This window comes from Ambystoma mexicanum, chromosome 10 (assembly GCF_040938575.1).
Source record: "Ambystoma mexicanum isolate Mex_15411 chromosome 10, UKY_AmexF1_1, whole genome shotgun sequence".
NCBI classification, from domain to species: Eukaryota; Metazoa; Chordata; class Amphibia; order Caudata; family Ambystomatidae; genus Ambystoma; species Ambystoma mexicanum.
In genome coordinates this window covers 1,474,518,419-1,474,542,578 of record NC_090932.1, presented here as the reverse complement: position 1 = coordinate 1,474,542,578, position 24,160 = coordinate 1,474,518,419, and the positions used below count along the sequence as shown (strand labels likewise).

General features: G+C 45.9%; 1 protein-coding gene across 4 annotated transcripts in view; it reads left to right on the top strand.

The window, feature by feature from the left end:
• The window catches only part of CAMKK2 (calcium/calmodulin dependent protein kinase kinase 2), a 557,312-nt gene that overhangs the window by 430,428 nt on the left and 102,724 nt on the right, over positions 1-24,160 (top strand). For all 4 annotated transcript variants that reach the window (XM_069619567.1, XM_069619565.1, XM_069619566.1 and 1 more), the window contains one exon: positions 16,142-16,163. In XM_069619567.1, coding sequence (XP_069475668.1) covers positions 16,142-16,163 — 22 coding nt within the window. The remainder of the gene's footprint in view (positions 1-16,141; positions 16,164-24,160) is intronic.

Genomic DNA, 24,160 nt, shown 5'->3' with positions numbered 1-24,160 from the left:
TTGATTGATTGATTGATTTGTTATTTATCATGCGCCTATACAGGCGCAATAGGTCAAGGGAGGGGGAACAGTGGGAGGAAAAGACAATGATCTTACTAGGCCTTGTGTCATTGAGATTGTGCAAGGTCACAAACAAGAAGTGCAGGGGGGTGGGTAACAGGGAGAAGTGCACCCAGAGCAGCAGACCTCTGAGTTAAGTGCTGAGAGACTGAGGCTACAGGGGGCAATCACAGCCTTGTAGTGCAAGGTTAGCCAGGTGGGTGTGCATGTAGGATCAGCGGCAAGGGCAGGGGGACTGGTCACAGGGGTGGGCTGGTGTCCTGTAGGACTCATAGGACAGCCAGGCGGCCAGTCAGCAGATGGGGCAGGAGCAAGGGAAGGTTAGCAGGGTAGAGGGAGAAAAAAGGAAGAGGAGAAAAGGTAGGTGTTGAGGAGTTTCTGGAATTTAAAAAGGTCCGGCTCAAGGCAGAGAGAGGCAGGGAGGCCATTGGCCATTCCAGAGGGAGGCACCTGTAGAGGAGGGAGTTCTACCCCCAATCTCTGCTTGGAGAAGCGACTCACCCATAGAGAGTTAGAGGTAGACGACCAAAGGACTCTAGGAGGAAGGTACTTAGGAAGAGAAAGTTGAAGGTAGTGAATGCTACTGCCCCAAAAAGCCTTGCGGACGACGCAGAGGGTCTTAAATTTGATCCTTGCAGCCACCAGGAGCCAGTGGAGGGGTTTCAGGGCCGGCTTGAGGCTAAGGATAAGTCTTGCGGTCCTGTTCTGGATGAGTTGAAGAGGACGAAGAGTAGTGGTAGCGAGATTGAGAAAGAGGCTGTTGCAGTAGTCCAGCCTAGAGAGAACGAGAGCTCTGGAGACAGTACGCTCGTGGGGGAAGGTGAGAAAAGGGAGAATATCTTTGAGGAGGTACAGCTGGAAGTAGACCTTCTTGGCAAGGTCCGTTATGTGTGAAGAGAAGGAGAGGGTGCAGTCGAAGATCACTCCAAGGTTTTTATCATCACCAGAGGGTGAGGGCAGAGGGCTCAAGGAGGGTAGCCAGAGTGAGAGTTGGAAAGTGGGAGCAGGGGACCCCATGAGAAGGATCTCAGTCTTGCTGGCATTAAGGCAGAGATCGTTAGAGATGCATCATGATTGAATAGCAGATAGACAATCTGGGATGAGTGATGAGGAGGTTGAGGGTAGCCTGAAAGAGAGCTGTGTGTCATCCGCATAACACTGAAAGTTAGAAGAGAAGATAGAGATCAGGAGGACCAAAAGTGCCAGATAGATGTTGAAAAGCCAGGGGGAGAGGATAGAGCCCTTCGGTACACCACATGTAGAGAGAGAGGTGGTGGAGAGAAAGGAACCAAGCTGGACCTGGTAGGGCTGGTCCATGAGGAAACCATAGCCTGATCCGAGATGCCAAGGCTCTTGTGGAGACGAGTAATCAGGATGTTGTGGTTGGCCATGCCAAAAGCTGAGGAAAGCTCGAGGAGAATGAGGACAGAGGGAGGGCTAGAGGCAAGATTTGAGAGCAGATCTTCACGGGTGCTCAGGAGTGCAGTTTCGTTTCTCTGGCTGCTCTGAAGCCAGATTTATGGTCATGGAGACAACCAACAGATTCAGTATGGAGGGTTAGCTGGGAGATTGCCAACTTCTCCAGGAGTTTGCCAAGGAAAGGAGTAATAGAGATCGGGCAATAGTTTTCCGGAATGGAGGGGTTGGCAGAAGGCTTTTCTAGTGGGGGTGCACAAGGGAGTGCTTGAAAAGAGAGGGGAAAGGGCCAGTGGTGAAGGGGTGATTACAGAAATCGGCCAAGGGTGGACCGAGAGAACCAATGCTGTCCTTAATGGTTCTGGAGAAGCAGGGGGGTCCCCTGTTTAGATGAGACTTTCATCGACCGGACTTGTCTGGAAAAACGTTCAGGTGTTACAGCAGAGAAGGAGAGCAGGGGGCAGCCAAGGCAGGCCTGAGAGGGGTTGGGGGAGAGAGAGGAGAAGTGGAGAGTGCGGACAGGATGTCCTGGGTTTTAGTGGTAAAATGTGAAGCCAGAGCTGTGTAGAGGGCCTGGGTGGGTGTAGAGGAGGAGGCTACTGCAGTGGGATTGGACAGCTCCTTGCAGATTTTGAAATGTTTGGCTGTGCTTTTAGAGGAAGCAGAGATGGGGGCTTGAATGTGGACCCTCTTCTTAGAGAAGATGGAGAGTCTGTATTGTATTTGGAGCAGGCGATTGGCCAGTTTGTCAGAGGGTGCACCCAAAGCTCCCAACTTCTGTTCAGCTACTCTGCACTTTCCAGCCAAATCAAAGTCATACCAAGAGTTGCACTTTGTGGCAGGCTTCATGTGGATCCTCATAACAGGGGCAAGGATATCCAGAGTGTTTAGAGATGGAGAGGTGAAGGTTGGAAAGGGCTGTGTCAGAATGGGGGTCACCCGCAGGTGTAGGTGGAGCAGAGAAAGTGGAGTCAAAGGCAGCTGCTGGCACTCACTTCAGAGGTTGAATGACTGCGAAAGAAGGTGGCAGTGCTGGCAGGGCCTTTGCCACGGGGTCAGGAAGTTTCAAGTGGGAAGAGAGAAGAAAGATGTCCATCCAGGAGAGAGGAGTAGTGAGAGGATTAGAGAGGGCGATGCCTGAAGAGATGAGAGCATCCAATGTGTGGCAGGTCGAGTGAGTTTGGTCAGAGGGTAGAATAGAGAGGGAAAGAGAGTTGCATAGGCTGCGAAAGAGCCCAGAGGAGGCCAAGTGGATTTTGAGATCCCCAAGGAGGAGTAGCTGAGAGGTGGAGGATAGGAGAGAGGAGAAGAGATCAGCCCATACAAAGAGGAAGAGGTGGACACGTGGCCTGCAGATGGTGGCCAAGGACAGGGGGAGGCCAGGAGAGCTAGAGAGCCTGCAGACCAGGCATTCAAAGGAGGAATGGGTCTGAGTGGGGATGGTGGAAGTAGGGATCCACTCAGGAAAGATCAAGGCCACTCTGCCTCTGGGCCTGTTGTGCCTGGGCTTGGAGAGGATCTTGTAGCCCTCAGGCAGGAGTGTGTCAAAACCTGTGACAGAGCTGGCCTTAGACCATGTCTCGGCAAGAGCGAAAACATCAAGGTCCAGGAGTTCAAAGAGGTGGCAGATACAGCAGAGCGAGCGTTGAGAGTAGCCATGTGGAGCAGGTGCCACTTTTGAAAGGGGTCCAGGGGGAGGCGTCCCCAACGAAAGTGGCAGAGGAGCCAGAGAGGTAGAAGGAGGAGGAGGTGGCAAAGGAGCCAGAGCGGTAGTGAATGGCATGGCAAGGGAGCCTGAGAGGTGGAGGACAAGGGTTGCAGAGGAGCCAGAGATTGTTTGATTTCTAGGACATGGTCTCTTCAAAGCTAACTCTGTTCTCTCCACAGTTTCCATGAGTACATTTTCACCTGAAATATAACAAAATAACATTACTGTCAATATTCTCAAATTCATACTTTTTACATTAAACAAACTTTAGAAATATATATATTTAAACCAATAAGCGGCGGTGTAGCCGCAAGTCCTGGTGGGTGGGCTCTTAGGGGCTCTGGAACAGAAATGAACTGCTTGTTAGACCCCTTTATTGACTGGTTCCCTGCACATCTAACCACACATCTTCAACGAATACGGTTTTCCCATTTTTGGGTGTGAAGCTCAACAGCACGTTGGTAGGAATAGTGTGATTTCACAATAACCCCAATGGATTGCATTATGCTATATATCATACTGCGGTAGTGCACTTGAGGCCAACATTTGTACATTCTACTGAATCGGATTCCTCTCCAACACATCTCAGCACTATTCTGGGCACAAATGATCTCCGGTGCCCGCCAAGCACAGCCTTGTGAGATGATGGTGGCTCCTCGTCGTTCAACTGGGGTTGGAGCACCTGCACCTTCATGCCCTGGCCCCGAAAAACCAGTTGACATAAGGAAAACTTTTAACCTCATATGCTTTCAAACAATGCTAGTTCTCTGTCTCATTGGTGGCTCTGGGGTTGAGCGCCTACCTGGGGTACTCTTACTGGATTGGGGACCCAGGTCCAACCTGGGGTGCGCCACATCAACTGGAAGAATGCCTCATCAGTTGGGCTAACGCCTCATGAACTAAGTGATTCCCCAATCATCTGGGTACCAGATTTCAAATGCTGGAGTGTTGTTATTTTTAATGCATTCAGGAAACAGTACATTTACCATGTGAGGTATTTCTTATTTATTTATTGTTCTGATTTATCCTCTGCTTTTTTTTTTTGCATGTGTTTTATTTACTCTCCTTTTTTGGATGTAAGAAATAAGCACCAGTAATTGGTGACTGTTAACGTATGCAGTATTTATTGTTACTTGTTTGATCATTATTGATTTTTTATTTGTACCCCGCTGTTTTTGCAGTAAATATTATTAGGGGGTTTATTTCTATTTTTGAGCTCCAGACTCTCGAAGCTGCATTTCTGTTTTTACCATTAGAAAACTCTATGTCCCCGGATGCATGGGACATATTGGTATGTATCACACTCAACACAATAATCCTGCACTGAGCTTGCAGAGTCATTTGGGAAGGCACCCAGTCTATACACAGAAGCAATCTCCACTTCCCTCCCTCCCCTCAGAGATGCCCTTCCCTCGCTTCCCTCCCTCCCCACCCGCTCACACCTGAGCGAGTACTGACTGATGTGCCCTACCGCACAGTGTGCACCCAACCAGTGGCCACCAGGGAGACTTGGTACCATGAGGTAAGTGTTCTTCTGTGCCCTTAGGGCAGACTATTGCTGTAGCACAGCAGCACTTCAACTAGAAAAAAGTAAGGACTTGGCATGATAGAACTTCTTCTGAAGTGGCCCGTGCAACAACCTCAAACCAAGGGCGCGCTAGAGAAGAGCACCTTTGCTGCTAGTTCATTTCTAAACACAGCATTTGCCGGGACCAGGTGTGATCTAATGACATTGATCTCTAAGTGTAGAGCAAAACATTCTACTGCAAGTGGTTGACCATAGCAGGCACTCGCCTTTGACTTTATAGACAACCCAGTATTGGGGCAACAAAGCCTGCCATGAAACAAGAGACCACAGAAGGCAAAGGAAATGGTGCCCTCAAAGAGCAAGGGCATAGGAGTGCCTAAAGCATAGAGCAAGGTCCTGTTCAGTGCCCCCGGGTAAGTTGCTGTACTTTGTAATTGTAAAGTACTCTATTCCCATTGTTATTGCCATTGAGTTTGAATTCCATGGGGTACAGTACTGCCTGCTTCCCATTCCAGCCCTTCCCATTACAAGTGTCTCTTTCACTCACCATTGGCATCTAAAGGTTTTGATACTACATGCGGCCGCCACAGTATTGATGTTTGGGGTGTATTCTTCACAGTGTTTCCTGTTGCAAATGTCCCAATCAGACGCTTAGGAAGATTGCGATGCTATATGAGGCTAGAGTACGTTCGCCTCCCCATTGACAGCATCAACCATGATAGCTTCACCCACAGCCCCACACGTCTGTCTACTGGACATTGGCACCCGAGAAGCACCTGTCCCTCATTAGCACCCCATGCCACGGTTGATCACTGTGCAGCATTGATCCTTGGACCTGTGCCATATTTCCAAGGAAGGAGGTCACTGGTGCTCCTTTGCCCAACTACACATTTCATGCAATTACCCTCATCATTTTTGCAGGCATTCAGCTTGTGAGTTGATGTGCCTACTGTTAAAATACCCAGCGTCATTTGAACAGTATCAGGTTTGGTATGAGAAAGTCAACTGTTATGGCTTGCACACCAAGGCATCCCTGCCGCCTATCCTGAGGACCAACATGCCGACCTTTGTGCATGCCCCCTTCACAGGTGAGCACACCTGCACATAAAGGACATGATTAATGCATTATTGCAGAGGCTCTGCTGAGAGACCTGGCAAACATTGCAACTCCTCTCATGCCCACTCTCGCCTGCTTCCCCCCTCCTCGCTTTGGTCAGATGAGTGCCTCTCACAACCACCCTGGGTCAACACACAACGTCTTTCTCATACATACCACAAATGCCCCCAACCACACGGACCCCCCCCCCCCAGATCAATGCACACTATTTCAACATGTAGTGCTTTATTCACTGTATGTATTTATCTATTAATATCTGAAATATCGTTATGAATCAATATCTGCAAATAAAGAACCCAAAAATCAAACTCCTAATGTCTGTCTGTGCATGCTGATAAACTGCAATGGGGGAAGACCAGCCAGTTGCACATGAGGTCTGATGCATTGGATATCATACAGAGTCTTTATTGAGGGGTTTGTAAAGAGAGCTAGCCAAGGGGTGTGCCTGCAACTAGGTGAAGCTGCTGCATTAACAAAGTGCATATTTTATTTATTTATTGGTCATTTATATAGCGCCTAACACTTAACACGCGTTTTAAAGCACTCTAACGCAGGGAGGGTGAGAAGCTAAACAAGGACTGCCATTCTTAATAGGCATTGGTATATTCAGAATTGGCAAGTGCTATGCGTTTAGTGGTACAACATGGGACAGGAGGAATACAAACTGTTACAACATATGACAAAAAATATTGCACAAGCTATACATGAAGAAAGAGAGAGGGGACGGGGGTGTAGGGTAAACCGAGCAGAGCAAATAAGTGCACGAGACACATAGAAGGAGGGAGGGGTGGCGGTGAAGAGGGGAAGGGGAGGCACCCAATGCACATCCAACGAAATGCAAGGCTTAGGAGTGGGGCCTTGGGGAGGGAGGCCGGCGTTCGCCTGCCGGGTTCAGTATCGGCCAATTAGTTGTGGAACAGTCCAATCACCAGCAGCATCAGGCTGCCTCAGATACGGCTATGCTAGTCATTCTTCTGGCCGCCATATTGAAATGATGAATTCGGTAAATAAAGTATGGCCAGACAACGAAGAATAAATGCTCACAACGCACACTCACACTGATCACATGATGGGGGAAGATCAGTAGTAAATGTGGCAGTGCACAGATATTTAGAGCACATAAAAAGCGCCCCCCAAGCATAGAGGTCCAGTGAGGCCTACCTGCTGCAGAATAGATGGATGCAGTCCCTGAAAACACCGGAGCCTCGTGGTGTTGGTGGAGGCTCTGAGAGGCCTGATGATCTTCATTGTCCAGCTTCAGAAGGGAGAAGTGAGCGACTTCTGATTGCTTAAACAGAAAAAACTTCAAGAATGAACACATTGGGCCTGATTTACAAAGCGTTTTCCAATGCAACATTCCCATTGAAAAACACGTGTAAATCAGGCCCATAGCCTCACAATCATAATAAGGATGGGATAATTAGATGACGAACATTTCTATTAATACATCTCAGATGACGTACATGGAAGTATGATATAGTTTATCTTAAAAAATACACACACATTTGCTGTGTTGGATTAAACCCTGTATAGCCTTTAACAGTGTAAAGTAGCAGCATAGGCTCTCTATCATTCACCCCAATTACCAGCAAAAGGATACTTGGGCCCCAACAATATCCCCACCACGAGAATGGAAGACTCAATCATAGGGCAACATTTACTGTCTTTATTATTCATGAAAAATGACAGGGATCACACTAGAAGAGCATATCGTTTTCAGAGCTGTCATCCTCTAAATGTGTGTCACCCCATTTTAACCATGGGTGACGTCATGGAAACAGGTTACATCCCCCAAGACCTATCAGGGATGTGGATTGGTCAGTTTAGGGAAAGTACATATACAATACATAGGGGTTAGTTGGATTATTGGATCGCTGTATCTGGTGGCTCCTCCTAGGACCACATCTTCATAAAAAGTTGCAGGAAAGTAAAGAAGTTATTGGTCACTGCAACATAATATGTCTTAACGTGAAAGGTAACTAAGAATTGGACAGAACGTGTCTTCCTAGGCTTGTGAACTTGGACAGCTACCAGACTGGGTGGACCTTTTTTAAAAGCGATGGGAAGGAGCATGGGGGTGGCTGTTTATGTGTTCCATCATGTTACTATATCTGATCACCTAACCCTGAGAGAGTAAATTCACTTATTAACTTTGAGCAACACTTCTATATTTCCACCTCTGGTTCGATTGGAACAGCTTCCCTCTATCTACCTTGAGTGAACAGGCATTGTTCTGCTCTTCGTGATCACGTGTGTAGAGACCACGAAATGGAGCTCTTCTGCTTATAATTAGGAGGCTTTTAAAATCAATTCCTTGCAGGTGCCTAATCGTCTTGGTAAATGGAAACATTCTGTCTCTGCTCTTCCTTGGCTAGGTTGTGCATTGTGCCTGCGCTGGAAGCTCTGCCTGCCTTTAGCTGAATCAGGCTGTCATCCCCTCCATGTATTCGAAGTCTGGTTCCCATACTCCATTCACTTCAGTGCACCTATAGCTTCCATACTTGTTCTTATGGCTACTCACGTTAGTTGCAATTGAGCATGTGCAAGCTGGATATATGTATTCTTGCTGTTTCTGCTTGCTCAAAGGATATATATATATGTATCGCTCATCTCTCTGCGTGAGTCATAAGCATTTGTTTTATGTCTGCCTGCAATAATCAAATGTATGTTTGGGTAGCTTCATGCTTGGATGCCTACTTCATGTCTACGTGCACCTACGTTGTGATGTCATTGATGACATCATTAACTTCTCAAGTTATAGTCAGCCGTCCTGTTCGATTGATGACAACCCTACCTCCTCCATATCGTCAGTCGGGTATGGCTTGAATGGCTGTCTGAGAGAGTAACATTTCTCACATCTGCGATACATCAACAATGGCGATGAAGGGCCTAAGAATGATGTGCATTTGTCATTTCTCTGTCTTCGGGCTGCAAGTCATGTTGGGGTCACAAGGGCCACACTTGGATCTCCCTCTTCAACAGCATTGTTGCAGGCCACGTCCACTACATTTCGTAGTTTTCATCGGATACTGGCTATGTCCAAATGTTACTTGCAGGATAGCACACATCTTTCTTGTTTTAAATTTAAATTGTGTTTGTAAATGCACAATTTTCATGCCGAGCACCGTGTTGCTGGTGTAATGGCTACACTGACCCTCTCTGGTATACTTTCTCAACTGGACTAAACAATTCAAAGGGCACAGTTTAAGCATTATCTGGCGATTGAGCTAGAATAAAGCATACAGGCTATCATAACCTAATTTAATGGTGGAATGCTTGGTTGCACTGCAAGTGTTAAGGTGCTAAAAATCCAGTTCTACTCCAAGTTATTTATTTTATAACTACAGTTTGACACTCATAAGGGGAGCAGCAGGGCTATGCTGCCAGCAGAGCCGAAGCTCAAGCTTTGAGCAACACCCATTGTCCAATGTGATGTTTATTAAAATAAATATTGCTGAGTGATTTTAAAGAGAGTTAATCGCTGATGTGCTTGATCCCTTGTGTTGCATGTCCACTCAGTGCACACATATAATTCCCTCACAATGGTGCACATGGGGCCTCATCACAAGTCCGGCGGTAACTGTGGCGGTAGACCAGCAGGTTGCCCCCGGACTTGCGAATTTTACAGGCGCCTGGCTTGCCAGAAACACTGGGGGATTACAACCCCGGCATTCCGGGAAGTCAGGCACTGCTAATTGTAAATCCCCATTCACATTTGAGTCCCAGAGGACTCAATGGGAATGGGGACTACGGAACCACCGGCAGCATTAATAACGGTGCCCGTGTTTCCGTGAAACTGGGCGGGCGAGTGCCATCCGCCCTCCAGGTCTGATGCTGTCGTACTGTGCCTGTCCGGTAACAACAGTGCCCGTAGGCTTTCCGGCACTGTTGTTACCGGACCGGCAGAGTTAGAATGAGGCCCATGGTCTTGAAAACAAGACAATATGAATGACAGGGAGTACCGCCCCCTCGTGCTTGTGCAGCATGAGGGTGCGCGCGTGGACCCCTGCTATTTGTTTTTTCATATTTTCAAGACCGCGTGCACAAGTGTGAGCAAATGATCATATCTGTGCTAAGTGGACACACAGCACATCAAGCACGTCAATGACTGACTTTCTTTAATATTCACTCAGCAATGCAGTGGGTTGCAATAAACCTCAGACTGAAGGATGAGCCTTGCTCATGGGAAAGTCTCATTGAAAACATCTGTGTAGATCAGGCCCCAAGTGGAGTTTTCCGGGCAATGTAGAACAGCTGTTCCTCTTATTATTTGTCAAAATGTATTAATAAAAAAAAGTCTTCGAATAAAACGGGATTTGAAGAGCATAGCCCTCGCAGGGCATTCCGTCATTAGGCTAAAGCTTAAGCTTTGTCCCATGACCCGGTTCCGCCAGTTGAGAAACTCTAACGCAGTGTTGTCAGTGCACACATTGCTCTAGCAACAAGATGCTCAACATGGCAGTTGTAATTTAGGAAACAGCATTTTCTTTTAACATAATAGCAATAAATGTGTCCTATGCGCATGCTCTCCGCTAGGTAATAGACATAAAGCCATCCTATAATTAAGGTGACGTATCGGAACAATGCCGTCAAGACCATACAGGTTCGAATCTAACAGGACACGTGTATGTTTAAGATAAATGGTGTCTTTGCAAGCTGGTTGTTGCACAAAATAGGTAAAGTTGTGACACACCACCGTTGGAGATTCTTATAAAACTGTTGGCTTTATTTCCCAGGAGGTAGACTCTAATACCTAATAGGGAGACTAGTATCCTTATTAGGAGGAAGGAGGAGGAGGAGCCTTGTGTAGTGACTGGCTGTCAGCGTAGTGCAATGGCGGGACGGTGTGGCTGATGGCGTGGCTCGGGGAAACTGTGAGCTGGAGTGTGTTTGCGGCTGGGCTTACCCCACGGGTGAGAGGGGAGCCTGGTGCACGCCGTGGGTAGTAGGGAGTGGACCACTGTGCCGTTTGGATCTTGGCACTGCTCGTTTGCCTACCTGCTCGGCGTGTCGGTCGGCTGGCGTTAGTTTGGCATGATCGTGCCACTCTCCTGCTGCGCTCCGCGGCGTCCATCCGCTGGAGTGCTGTTCCCTCTTCCGGTCTTGCAGCTGCAGCTCCTTTTCTACTGCCACTGTGATGCCCTGCTTTGGTGTGAGGCTGTGGCACCATGGTGAGGCTGACAAGCGGAACTGACGGTCTGGGTCAGCGGAGGAGAGCGACTTTTTCCATTTTGCCGCTACTGCTGTGCTTATTCCATCTTGCGCTGCTGCTGTGTTTTGGGACATAGTATGACTAAAGTCAGTCGACCGGATTGGTTCTGGTCATGCTATTTTACCATCTGAGTGTGACTGCTATTAACTTGTGGGCATTTGGTGGATTGGCTGTACAGCTTTTACTGCCTTATCCTGTGCAGTAGTAACTTTGGTTACCTGTGGCTGGTTCAACTCATGCTGCTTGGTATCCCTGTTGCACTACTGGCTAATCTCATATGTGTTCCCCTGCACAGTATGCTTCCCTCCCTCATTCTCCATCTGAATTTCATTGCACTCCATTATCCTCCCTGTTAAGTTTTGCGTGTTTTTAAGCTCATTGTCCTACTAAGGTCATGCATTTGCTTGACCCTCATTTGTACAGTTCTACTGGTTCATCTTTAAATTCATTTCTATTGATTTATTTGTGTTACTTCTTGCTTTTCTTCGCTGTCCTGTTGTTTACTTGTAATCATAACGGTGATTGTACCAACTAATTAACTATGTACAGGGCTTGGGCGTAAACACTTTAGAAATAAATAAAATATAAAACTATGCATATGTTTAATGGTTTTATGCTATTTTAACTAATTCCTTCTTCAGTCATCATAGTTAATCATGCATTGTCTGCCTCACTGCGCCAAAGGACCTTTTTATTACATACGTTTAACAAATGGGGATAAGGCGGTGGATATTGATATTCATCTGTGATACAGGAACTGTGCGGCATCACAAGAACTCATCTCCTTGTTCCTATCATCGTACATAAATTTTGAGATTTTTAAAAGGGACCAATTTCAGACTAGGTGTAAAGGTTTTGGGGGAGAACAAAACATCCAAACCCCCCTCAAAGTAAAGCATGCCTTGCTATGCTTGCTTGGAAGCCCCCACGTTCACTACATTACTCGGACAGCATGCACATGTACTGTACTGCCACTCAAAGCCAACAGAAATTAGAGGGAGCATTGCCTACCTCCTCCCCCCCCGCTTATCATCTGCATCTGTCAAATGCCAAGAACTACTTTACAATATATACCTTTACCGGCCGGCAGCATAGGTCAGGGGCAACATGTTTGCCTTGGAAGGAAGACAGTGTAGAGCCACACAGGTCTGAATCCCAGTCCTGTGCTTAGAGACTGGTCTCCAGTATTAGGTGTGTATTAAAAGATTAATTTATTAATGTAATGAATTAGTCACAGTAGATTATGCTACCCACTATCCTGAGGCCCTTCCTATGAAACCGAGCCCCACGCATCACAATTGAAAGACCTAATGCCATATTTGTCACGGGTGAGGTTCCTTTAGGAAACTGTCACTGACCACGGTACCCCATTTATTTCCAAAATCCTGACTGAGTTGAAGAAATTGCTGCAAATAGATACTTTCCGAACCTCTATCTATCACCCCCAGACATATGGCTTAGTGGATCATTTCAACAAGGCCCTAAAGAACTTTCCCCAGAAATTGGTTTTGGAGAATATGATGAATTGTGAGGAACTACATTGGGCCTTTGTTGCTGCACTTAAACACCCCAAGCTTCCACGGGGCATTCTCCATTTAAACTGCTCTATGGGAGAGAAGCATGAGACATCTTTGATATTTTGAAGGAACGCTGGGAGGGGCCAGAAGACTTGGAAGTAGGGACCCCAGAGCTTTTGCAAACCAGCCAAGAACGACTCAGGCTGTGTCTCAGTTTGGCACCACACCATCTATATACCAGCCAGAAATGCTTATGTGATTGAGAAGCTAAATCAAGAAGTTTCAAAGTAGGCAATCTTGTTCTGGTATTACTTCCACCACTAGACTATGAATTTGTGAGCAAATGGCATGGAGCTTACTGAGACACTCTTGTCTTCAGTGACCTCCACTTTTGGGTCCAGCAAGATAATCGTCAAATATCTTCCCAAGTATATCATTTAAACACGCTCACGGTATGGTGGAAAATAGGGGAGCCAGCTTTGATGGAACGCTTGGAGACTGCGAAAAATGAGAAGATCTTGTAGACATTACCGGTCTGGTACAACAGGCCCTTTCTTCAGACCAAAGACCCGCAGACCTATCAGCAGCCCTTTGCCAACATCTTTGTGTATCAGCCTGGATAGGCCAACAACCTTCTACACTGTATGGAAACCACTCCAGAGAAATCAGTCAGTCTACAGGCCTATCAACTACCAAAGCTCTTTGAAAGGCTGTGGAGAATTAGGTGAAGATGATGATGGACGGTGGTGGGGGGGGGGTCATAGAACAGTCATAAAGCTGCTGGCTATTCCGGATCATCCTCATGCCTATGCCTGATGGCAGTGGTTACTTTTGCAAAGATTTTAGAAAAGTTAATGAAATCTCTCGCTTTGATGACTCGCCAATTTCAAGAATAAATGAGATGACTCAGAGGATTAGACCCTAAAGATTTTGAGAAAACGGCCTTAGTGACACCTTTGGGCCTGTTCCAGTTCGCAGTTCAACCCTTTTGGCTACATGGGCTTCCTGCCACCTTTCAATATTTAATGTGAAACACTTGTGTATAGGCGCGTTATAAATATCACATCATATCAAATATCATATCATATCAATGTGTGCAATACTCGAGCCTTTCCAAACCTTTGCGGGAGCCCTCTTAGGTGACATTGTGGTATTCAGTCTAAACCTGGCCGTTCACATCAGCGATCTATACCTAGTGGCCCAAGTCTCACAAAGGGGGAACATAAGACCAGTCCTGCCAAATGCACCTTGCACTGCCTTCAGTGATGGACTTAGGGGTTCAAGTTAGACAGTTCAACCATGAGTGGGAAAAATTTAAAACATCCAGAACACCCCGACTCACAATACAAAGAAGGAGTATTACAGGACCTTTGACTGACCAGCTGAAAGGATCAAAATGTAATTGCATCCAATGGAATGAGAGTCCCGAGAAAGTCTTTAGGCCTTTAAACCTTAAGGAACGCCATTGGCCATCTGCCTCTCTTCATAACGCCTTACTGTATCAGTCCTTTTATCCTGAAAATTGATACATTTTGAGTAGATTTAGGGGCACTACTGCCACATGTCTGGAATGCCATTAAACAACCTATCCTCTTTATCAGCCAAAAGCTCCATCTCTACGAAAGAACTACGTCACCATTGAACATGAGTTCCTGACCATTGGATGGGTAATAGAGGCCCTCAAGCACTACTTGACGGGGCATACATTCACATTGGCCACAGACCAGGCCTCACTCACTTGGCTGTCTAGGACCATGGATACTAACGACAGAGTGAGGAGGTGGATCCTGGATCTTCAGCTTTCCCTTTTTCCTTTCCAAACTCCAGCACAGCGTGGATTACTTAAGTAGTGATCCCATGGATAAACCACAGCTTTGTCAAACAAGAGGGGAAAAAATGTGACAAAGTCCTCTAACTACCTTTGTGGACATCTAAGGGAGTGAACAAGGAGGGCTGTTGTTTCCCCGAGCTGGTGGAAAATGTGCTCGGAAGTGGTATGGGGAGGATTCCAGTGTCACCCGTCCAAGGCAGAAGACCATTACATGAGGCAATATTGGGATACTCTCTATTTAAGGGAGACAGCTCCCACTCTTGGGAATTAGGAAGAGAATGAAATCAGGGATAAAATACTTCCCCCCTGTCCCCAAGCACAAGCTATTTGCGCATTCATGTAGCAGAGGACATTTTAGAAATGTTGCCTTTAATAGAGTGGAGCATCCAGGGAAGGAAGCCCGGGGCTACAGTATCCACACCGTCGAGGAAAGTGAAATCCAAGGTGGCAACCATCTCACTTTTGGAGCTGTTGGAAGAGGCCATCCAGACAATTTAGCAACATACCGGAACACTTTCCGATTCGGCAGATTACAACTCTGCCTACCAGAGCAGAGGCTCCTGGCAGGTCTGACCTGCCGGCCGCATCGGGCCCGGTAGGCGCAGTTGTCTGTCACGGAAGCACCGTCACCGTTAGTAACTATGGGCCTATGAGACTCCACGGGTATGGGGACTGACATTTTCTGGCACCTGATATCCCGGGCCGGACTTGTCATGTCCCAGTGGTGCCGGGATCTCAGGCCGGGGAAACAGTGTTAAAGTCTGGCGGCAACCCACCGGTAGCACCGGCGGGTTACCGCTGGACGTGGAATGAGGCCCAAAGTCTTAATAATCACCCCACAGGTACTGCATGAACAAAATCTAAAATTTGCACTAGAAATCCTAAACAAAAATCACAGTATGTAGGTTGGATACAAAATGCATTTGAACACTTTTGCGTTTATCGTTATGATAAGAATATATTCTGTTGTATTTTTGGATTAATGGCCAAACGTCTTACCTCTACGCTCTACACTTTAGCCTATAGACGATATTTGCTTGTAACATTATTGATCTTCAGTCAAATTTTTCCATCCAAAAGTCTTGCAAAATAGAATCCTGCTCAGTCAAGCAATAGGGAGTGGGGGAATGGAAGAGGAAGTGTCATCAAATATCAATGTAAACAGCAATTTTCCGAAAGAAAAGTTTAAATACATACATATATGGGAGCTGAATGCTATGGGAGGATCTCCTCCGGCTTTGTATAAAGACACAGGGAAAAAGAACACCACGAAGGCACTGCAAAAATTGTAAAATGAAGAAAATCAAAACTATTCTTTCAATATGGACAATGACGATAGGATGTCCCGAAGGGATTCAGCATCTCGCCCAAGTCCTCTTAAAAGACATAACTGTTGTAAATCACAATGTTCACATGTAATAGGCTTATGTCCAGAAGTCACAAACATGTACCTCACTGCAATGCCTGAACCAGCATAATGTATGAATAAGGGGCCAAAATCTTCAAATTAGGACACACTGCAACCAGGGCAGACATCTAAAAACATACATGTATGCTCTTGGAGACCCAGTGCGGCACAGAACTTGGGAAATTACGACGCTGATGTCTTATTGTAAAATTGAACAACCAAACCTGTAATATATGAATTATTTGTCATCAGAAGCAATAACTAAGAATATAAAAATGTATGAAAATTGATTTTAAACGCCCATTGCATTCAAAGTTCATTCACATATTCTTTTTTTATTGCAGTGTTTGAGCTAGTAAAAAAAGGGTAAGTTCCACCATGTGCATTGTAAAAATGAAACCTTGTCTGCACTTTGTTGTTGTGTAGGTTGTCTGTTTGTGTTTGCCTGTCTGACCTGTTCTGGTAATCACTGTTGGCATTAGGCTTAGCATCTTTCCTCAGGTGAGTTGTTGAGTGACAAACGTAGTTAGTCAATTCAGCGAAATTATGTATTTGCTTACATCAACCAAGTATTCTGCTTAGATTACTCCCTCTGACTTTCCACCTCACATGATTTGCTATCCTGTGGCACCACCCCTGCATCAGCCTTGCTGTCAATTCATGAATAGAAACTTCCGGAAACCTCTGGCAAGTTTTCCCAGTCCGGAAAGACATAGAAATATTGTGAACTTATTTTTCTTCTTTGCTGTCCCATTTCCTTTGACCAATAGTTATTGTTTGGTTCCTTTGCCTGTGCTATCATCCTCTCCACCCATCTCTTTGAAGCTTTGCCACACTACTTTCTAAGGTATATTAATAATATGGCTAGTGTGTGAACTGTGCAAAACCAAGTGAAAGTCAAGAAACATTGAAGACGAGAGCGAGGACAAGTTATTTACTTTTTTGCCCTTCTCTGGTTGATGTTCAAATAAGTTCAGTTGTCAAGATCAGAAGACACATATCTCAGTTTCACACATAATGAAGGAGCCAGCACTATGAAGCTCACAGCAGCACACACCCCCCCACAAACACTCAAAGGTACTGTAAGAAACCAGTGGGTATTCTCACTTCTACTTCCTTGAGATCATCTGAAGAGGTGGCCGGGGAAAGACCATCGCTCTTGGATCCCGACCCTGGTGGTGGAGAAGCGAGGCAGAATCACCTGGATGGAGGGTCCTTTGGGGATTCGGAGTGAGATTTACTCTGGCGAGGCACGGTATTCCCCCTTTCCATTCCTAGAAGAACCCTCTATTCCAAGGGCAGCAGTGGGGCATTGTTATACCTGTCCCATTGAATAAGAAAAGGGTATGAGGTACTGTGATGCTGGAAATGCTGTATGGAGGGACAAGACCTCCTGTCCTTGTGCTACCACTTCTCTGTGTGTTTTCTCTGTTTTCTGCCACTGAGGTCCATCCTGGACCTCTGGCAGTGCAGCTCTTCATTTCATCTTTTGGTGAACAACACCCAAGGGATACCCTTATGGCACCCATGGGTGGGGGTATACCGTTGTACCCCTTATGTATGTTTTTGGGCATCTGTGTGTTGTCTACAGAGCAGGGTATGAGCTGGTGGCAGCTACATGTTGACTTGGCAGGGGCTCTGAGTATCTTCCATTTTGGGATACCCAGGCCCTGCCATAGGAATCAATGGATTCCCACACAAAGGAAGGATGGGCACCGTGGCCATTTGGTTTCTGTTGCCTTTTACCTTGCTTTCCAGAACATAACTGGGGAACAGATGTGTATATTTGGGGACCTCTCAGTTACCAATTTGTTCAGAAGCTGAAGTCGAAGCGGAATTTCTTCAGTGTAATCCGAAAGCTGTTGTGCCTCCCAAGGACTGATCCAGAGGGGACCTGCAAAGGAGACCTCTCACGAGCTATGAGACACTATCATGCAACCTGCTAATCTTCATCCGGAGTGCCCTGGAAGCCGGTCCTGTGTGACTGCCATCCAGAGTAGGGGTCTTTTGTGAGCCCTGAAGAGGAGTGTCTGCACATCTTGAGTTAAGGATGTACATTGGTGTCACCCAGGGTCCGCAGGTGTATTCCGTTGCTGTCTACCACCCAGAAGAGGGGATACCCTGGCATAGTGCTGCTGGACACCCAGAGCTGCAAAAGTTCCAAACTGCCTAAGAACATTTGAAAGAACATCCTTGCCTTTACCACTGACCACTTTTTCCTGCCAGAGAGAGTGCAGAGTCGCTGGGTGCAGTGGAAGGTCTGCCGGTGGGTTTCCCACCACCAGATGCTAGCGAAGACGTCCTGAGGGTCCAAACTTGGTGATGTCTGAGATCCACTCTAGTGGTCGAGTCCAGGTCACCAGAAGCCATCCAGAGGTCCATGCTGCGGCTGCAGCACAGAAGAACCGAAAGTTGGAAAACTGTGATATTCTGAAACTCAACACCAAAAATGAACTATGCAGCCATCGCTGAAGAAGTCATTGAAGGGTGCCAGGGTTCTTACTCTCATCTGCCAAACCTTTAAGGAGCCCACAGCAAGTTTCATCTTTACAGGACTTCTGCAGCCGGAGAAATTGTCGACCAAAAGAGAGCACCGCGAAGAGCCAAACTGCTGCACTTCAGAAAGACTTCGGTTCCATTTTTCTTCTTGGTCTCATATCCCAGTGGCTCCTTCTTCCAAACGGGGTCCGTCCTCAGAGGGAATCATCGAGTGAAACCGAGAAACTCTGCCAGTTTGCCTACCAAGGCACCAAAGGAACTGTGACGAGGAAGAGCATCTTCTAGCCTCAGGAGGGTTACCAGACATTTGGTCGAAAAAAATTGGTCGACCAGACAAATGGTCGAACCAATTTGGTCGAAAACCAAATTGTCGAATTTTTTATTTTTTTATTTTCACCCCTTTTTTTTTTTTTTTTTTTTTTTGCGGGGGGTCCCCCCCCCCAACTTCCTTTTTTTTCTAAAAACCCATTTTTGTAAAAAACGAAAACCCGAAAAATAAATGTATAATTAAAAAAAAAATTCGACCATTTGGTTTTCGACCAAATTGCGTCGACCAAATGTCATTCAACCAGTTTTAGGTCGACCAAATGTCTGGACACCCCTCAGGAGTTATCCAGGGATCCCAGAGATGTCTTGGGTCCTGTACCCCGTTCTCCTGTGGCCTCTCAGGTACTTTGGGGGTGGAAGAATATTTTATCATACCAATGATATATAAGGCGCTATATAAATGCCAAGTAACCTAACATAACATATGGAGTGGAGAAACCAACTCTAGATGCCTGCACTCTTGCTCTCTCGCCAGCAAAAAAAGGAATAAGAGGTTGCCCTTTCTCTGGCCTGCTATCAGCAATTCGTTTGGGAAAAGGAATCATACTGAAAGAAATTCTCTCAACGTCCCTCTTCCTATTAACTGTGCTAGTCACATGGAACCATCAAAACGTGGAAACGGGGAAGCAATAATCATTAACACCTACTGGAACACGGAGGCCATTTCCAACGCCAGTTTCCTTAACCTATTGGAAAACGAGATAGATGGGTTCTACATCGAACATCAGGCCTCCCACCTCCTCATCTGCGGAGACCTAAACGCAGTATGCACAAAGAAATACCCGTCCCTTCGCACCACATTGGTAGAAGAACAAGGTCGTGCCTGGCTGACTCTGATGGGCTCAAGAGAGCTGGTCAACTTGGATAGCATATATGCACACAAAAGTCGGATGCCATCTTGGGAAGGCAAAAAATCCTCAGCAACGATCGATTATATCTTTGCCTCTCGCACATTACTCCCGACGATCACCTCCTTTGACGTACTAAAGACCACAGCAAGCGATCATAATCTCTTGAGCACTACATGGACTTCTTTCCACGAAGCAAACCAGACACTAAACTCAGAACTGGAAGTGAACAACAAATGCAATCGCCTCACGTTAAGTGCTAGAAACATCACCAAGCTAACCACCAATTACTCCCTGCTGGGACTCTCCGACCTGACAGACACCAAGCCGGACTATTGTCCACTTCTCATTCCATACAAGAAACCAATTGCAAATAATTGAGCAAGACCAGAAACATTTCCCCACATGTACGACAAAATCTTGGTCCTAAAAGAAAATCATTAAGAAGCCTAAAAAGAGCGGCAGCCCGAGACAACACAACCTCAAACAGAAAAGCTCTTCTGGTAGCTTCTAAGAATTACAAGGCATGGTTGAAAAATGACCACCTTATTCTTTACCAAAACCACTCCGAGGACATGCAGAAACAGCTCGGTGGGAAAAACGCATGCAAATGTTGGTCTCTGATCAGATCTACAGACCGTCAGACAAACAACGCACTAACCAACTCCATAGCCGAGGATGTTTGGATGACTCATTACAAGACCCTATTTCACTGCGTGACCCAAGGAACAAACAACTGGAGTCGAGGCACAAACACTGGGAACCCCAGCGAAGAGACACCATGGGTGAAGCTCTGCGACACGGTGGAAATTCTTGAAGTCATCGAAAAGCTCAAAAGTTCTAGAGCCCCTGGTCCTGATGGACTAACAAATATCAAACTGAGAAAACACACGGAGGAATGGTCGTCTTTCATCAGCCTAGTGTTCGAACGCTGTACTAAAGCCAAGCAGCTACCAGAATCTTAGACCTCCTCCGTGGTTGTCCCAATCTATAAGAAAGGCAACAGAGAAGATCCAACCAACTTCCGGTCTATCGCATTACTGGATGTGATCAGAAAAGTTTACGGATCTCTTCTGCTACGCCGCTTCCAAAGTTGGTCACAAGATGCAGAATGAAATGACCCATTTCATTCGGGGTTCAAGAAGAACGTGGGTACCACCATAAACATCCTGACCTTGAGCATCCTTAAAAGCAAGTAGCTGACAGGAGGAGTCTGAATCTTTCTGGCATTCATAGACCTAAACCAGGCTTTCGACCAAGTTGATAGACCTGGCCTGTGGGAGAAACTACGAGCGTGGAAATGCCTAGAAGAACTTCTCCAACCAATCATATCTCTACACAACAACACCAGAATGCAAGTCCGCCTAAACAACCATGGTACACTTTCGGCAGTGTACTCCGAGACCCCCAGCCGGCCCATAGAGCCAAGGTTTGCTCAGAAGTACTTTAAGACGGGATAGTTGCACCGTTGAGCTGGATGGGGGTGCAGATGTATTACTCCAACACCAATCAATAAGGACAACTTATTGTCCCTTATTGTCAATGGTTTGACAAAGGGAGTCTTTTTAATGGAAAGTACAAAAAACGGGGAGCCATGGATATCAGCAGTGGTGCGATCGTCCTTCTCGCTTCAACTCCAATGAACTTCATACAAGTTGTAATATTTATACTCAAAACTCATCATAATTGACGTGTAACACTCAAAAGTTAACATGCAATTCTATTGGTTGGAAAAAGGTAACTTTACTATAGGTACTATGTCTGTATATGGAAACGGAATGAGGGGATTGGGTAAACACTGTCAGGTGGGCGTCTAAGCCCTCCCTTCAAAAACGACTACTGTAGACGTCACTAAATGTACGACGTCTCATTGGTTCTACTAACTATAGGACCCTAGATTATTTGGTCCATTGTGATTGGGTTGGCACCAACCCCATGTATAATTTTCTACTTTGCTTAGCAGCACGCAGAACGGTAAGCCAGTTGTGGGCTGCCCCTTTGTTACCCGGCCTTCCTCCGATTATGGTTACAATCAATCACTAATTTAATAGCCGTGTGTCAATTAGTTCCCTGTGGTTGGCCTCGAAACTACATCCTCTGTCTGGAAAGGTTCTGATATCTCTGCTTGGTCCGGTGCCAAGCGTAGGTGTGAACCCGTGCTTCTTCTTGCTCGGCTGGTCACGTGATTCCCACACCGTAAATTTGTCTTGTTTCTCTCAATTTGTGTATTTGATTTTTGTTTCACCCGCCACCTGCTTTTGCCTTCTTATCTCGATCCTTCAGAGGCAGGATATTCTGTTCTTAGTTTCAATTAAAAGTAGCTACTGTTCATAGCTTCTATTGGTATGACCTTGGCTTCCCTGGCACAAGTTGCTTCTGCTGAGTTTCGATTCAGCCGTCTCTTCTTGTTTTGCTGAATATGAATCTCTGCTCCTCTGGCCTTTAGTAATCTGTAATCTGGGTTGGTTCTGCTTCATTTGCAAAGTGGAAATATACTATAATAAGGTACTTCTTTTGAGGTAGATTATGTATAATGGCGCTTGTCGCACTACTTTTCTACTTAGCATAGCAAGCTGCACTGTTTGCTTAGCTTTCTTGCAGTTCCAAGCATATTTACAGGTGTAAACTGATTGAATAAATTCATCTTGCTTACAGCTTGAACTTCTTTGTATTTCAACATCATTCTCTCCCTTTAGGTTCCCGATATCTTTATTCATGGCGCTTCGTTTCTGTGTGTAATTTTTTGGTTGTCATTTCTTCTATCTGCACGTTAGTCCGGGCCCTTGTGACATCACCATTCATCTTCCATTAAGGCCTTTTTTGTTTCTTCCAGGACAATACTTAGGCAATCTTCATTTCGTTTTATTTGCTTGTAGGGTTTCCTCAATGGATACCTTACTGTCCATGGTTTTCTGGGTTTCAGTACTTCAATAGATGTTGCTCTTCTAATAGGTACTGGGCAGAGCCCCACTGCGGCTCTCTGCTGGTTTATTTGCTCATCATATGTCACATATTTTGGTGTGAACGTTCCTGGCACTTCAAAATGGGGGACTGGAATGCAGGCTTTATTTGGGACCTCCTCTACAGCAGCAATACCTATAAATCGTGGAGTAAAACGGGGATGCCCGCTGGCACCGTCGCTCCTCCTGCCCTACATGGGAGACTATAAAGACACAGAGACAAGAGTGCGCTTATTTCCTCCGCAGCTGGGACAAGTGCAAATCTCAAGACTGCTGTACGCTGACAATGTCATATTGTTCGACCACACAGCCATTGGTCTCCAGAGATAGTTGACCAACTTTGCGCAATACATCGCCATCAACCAACTGGAAATTAACAAGAGCAAGACTAAAATTCTGTCACTGGGCAAAGGCGGAAGGAAACTCTGAAAAATTCAAATGGCAGCTTGACGGTGCCTTGATTGAAAGAGTAATCGAATTCAAATATCTTGGAGTTATGTTGGACAGTTCAAACCAGGAGAAGGTTATCCAGACCACTCAACGAGAAAAAATTAGAAGCCTAACATCCCAGGCTCAAGCAGTGGATAAGAAATTTGGCCGCTTCTCTTTAGTGCCGGTCATACATTTCTACAAAGCAAAGGTCGTACCATCGATATGCTATGGAGCGGAAGCTATTATTTCGTAGCCCAAAAAGATCTGGAAAGAACTGGAAAGCTACTTTTGGAGAAAGGTCCTTAACTTCCCAAACTCAACACCAATTGCGCTCATAAGACACGAACTGAGCCAGCTGTCACTGGAGGCAGTGGGAGAGCGTAACGCCCTGATGCTATTTTGGAAAATCCTTTTGGAAGACCACCCAAAGCTTCTTGAAGCCATATATGAAGAACTTATCGGCTCCCGCTGCAAACTCCTAAACCATTGGGCTAAAGCCCAGGAGGCAAAAATCGGTGAGATCCAAAGCCCGAAAAGCGAACTGATCAAAAACCTCACAAAAACCCAAAAGAGACTGAACGAACGAGACTGGATCAAGACATTGGATATAGCTGCAACGTATAAACTGGCCTACCACCTCAGGCATGGAAGCTTCACGAGCCACAAGCTTTCCTGGCTAAATATCCAAATAGAAAGCGCAGGAATACATTCCTGAGAGCACGACTGAACCTCCTCCACACCAATTAAATTTTGGAAATTAGAAGCCAGTCCGTTTCCAACAAATGCAGATTCTGTAACAATCAGAATAAGGTGGAAACTCTCCGACACCTGCTACTTTCATGCCCTGAGGTCGATCACATTTGAAAACCATATTTGATAAACATCTTGGCCTCGGCCTACATATACGAGGAGGAGTTTTGGTGGTCTCGGCTGATTTGAGGCGAGAAGACAGCATGGGTGACGGCCACGGCAAAAATCATGGAACTGATTTTAAAAACCACAACTAAAGAAAATGTAAACAACTAGAAACAAGACAGAGATTTTAGATAAAGTTTGTTCACTTATCTTGTAAAAGCCGCTTTTGGGTTAAACCAAGAATAAATAAATAAATAAAATAGCATAACATAACATAAAAGAAAGCAGAAGGTTATTGAGCATTATTGGACTGGGCTGTAAAAGACAAGATAAGTTACTCCCTAACTTTTCCCTTTTAGGTTGCTCAGGTGGGGGGACCCTCACTCAGAAATAGCTATCTAGCCAAAAGAAAGTATTCTGCCACTGTTTACACCTAACCTGC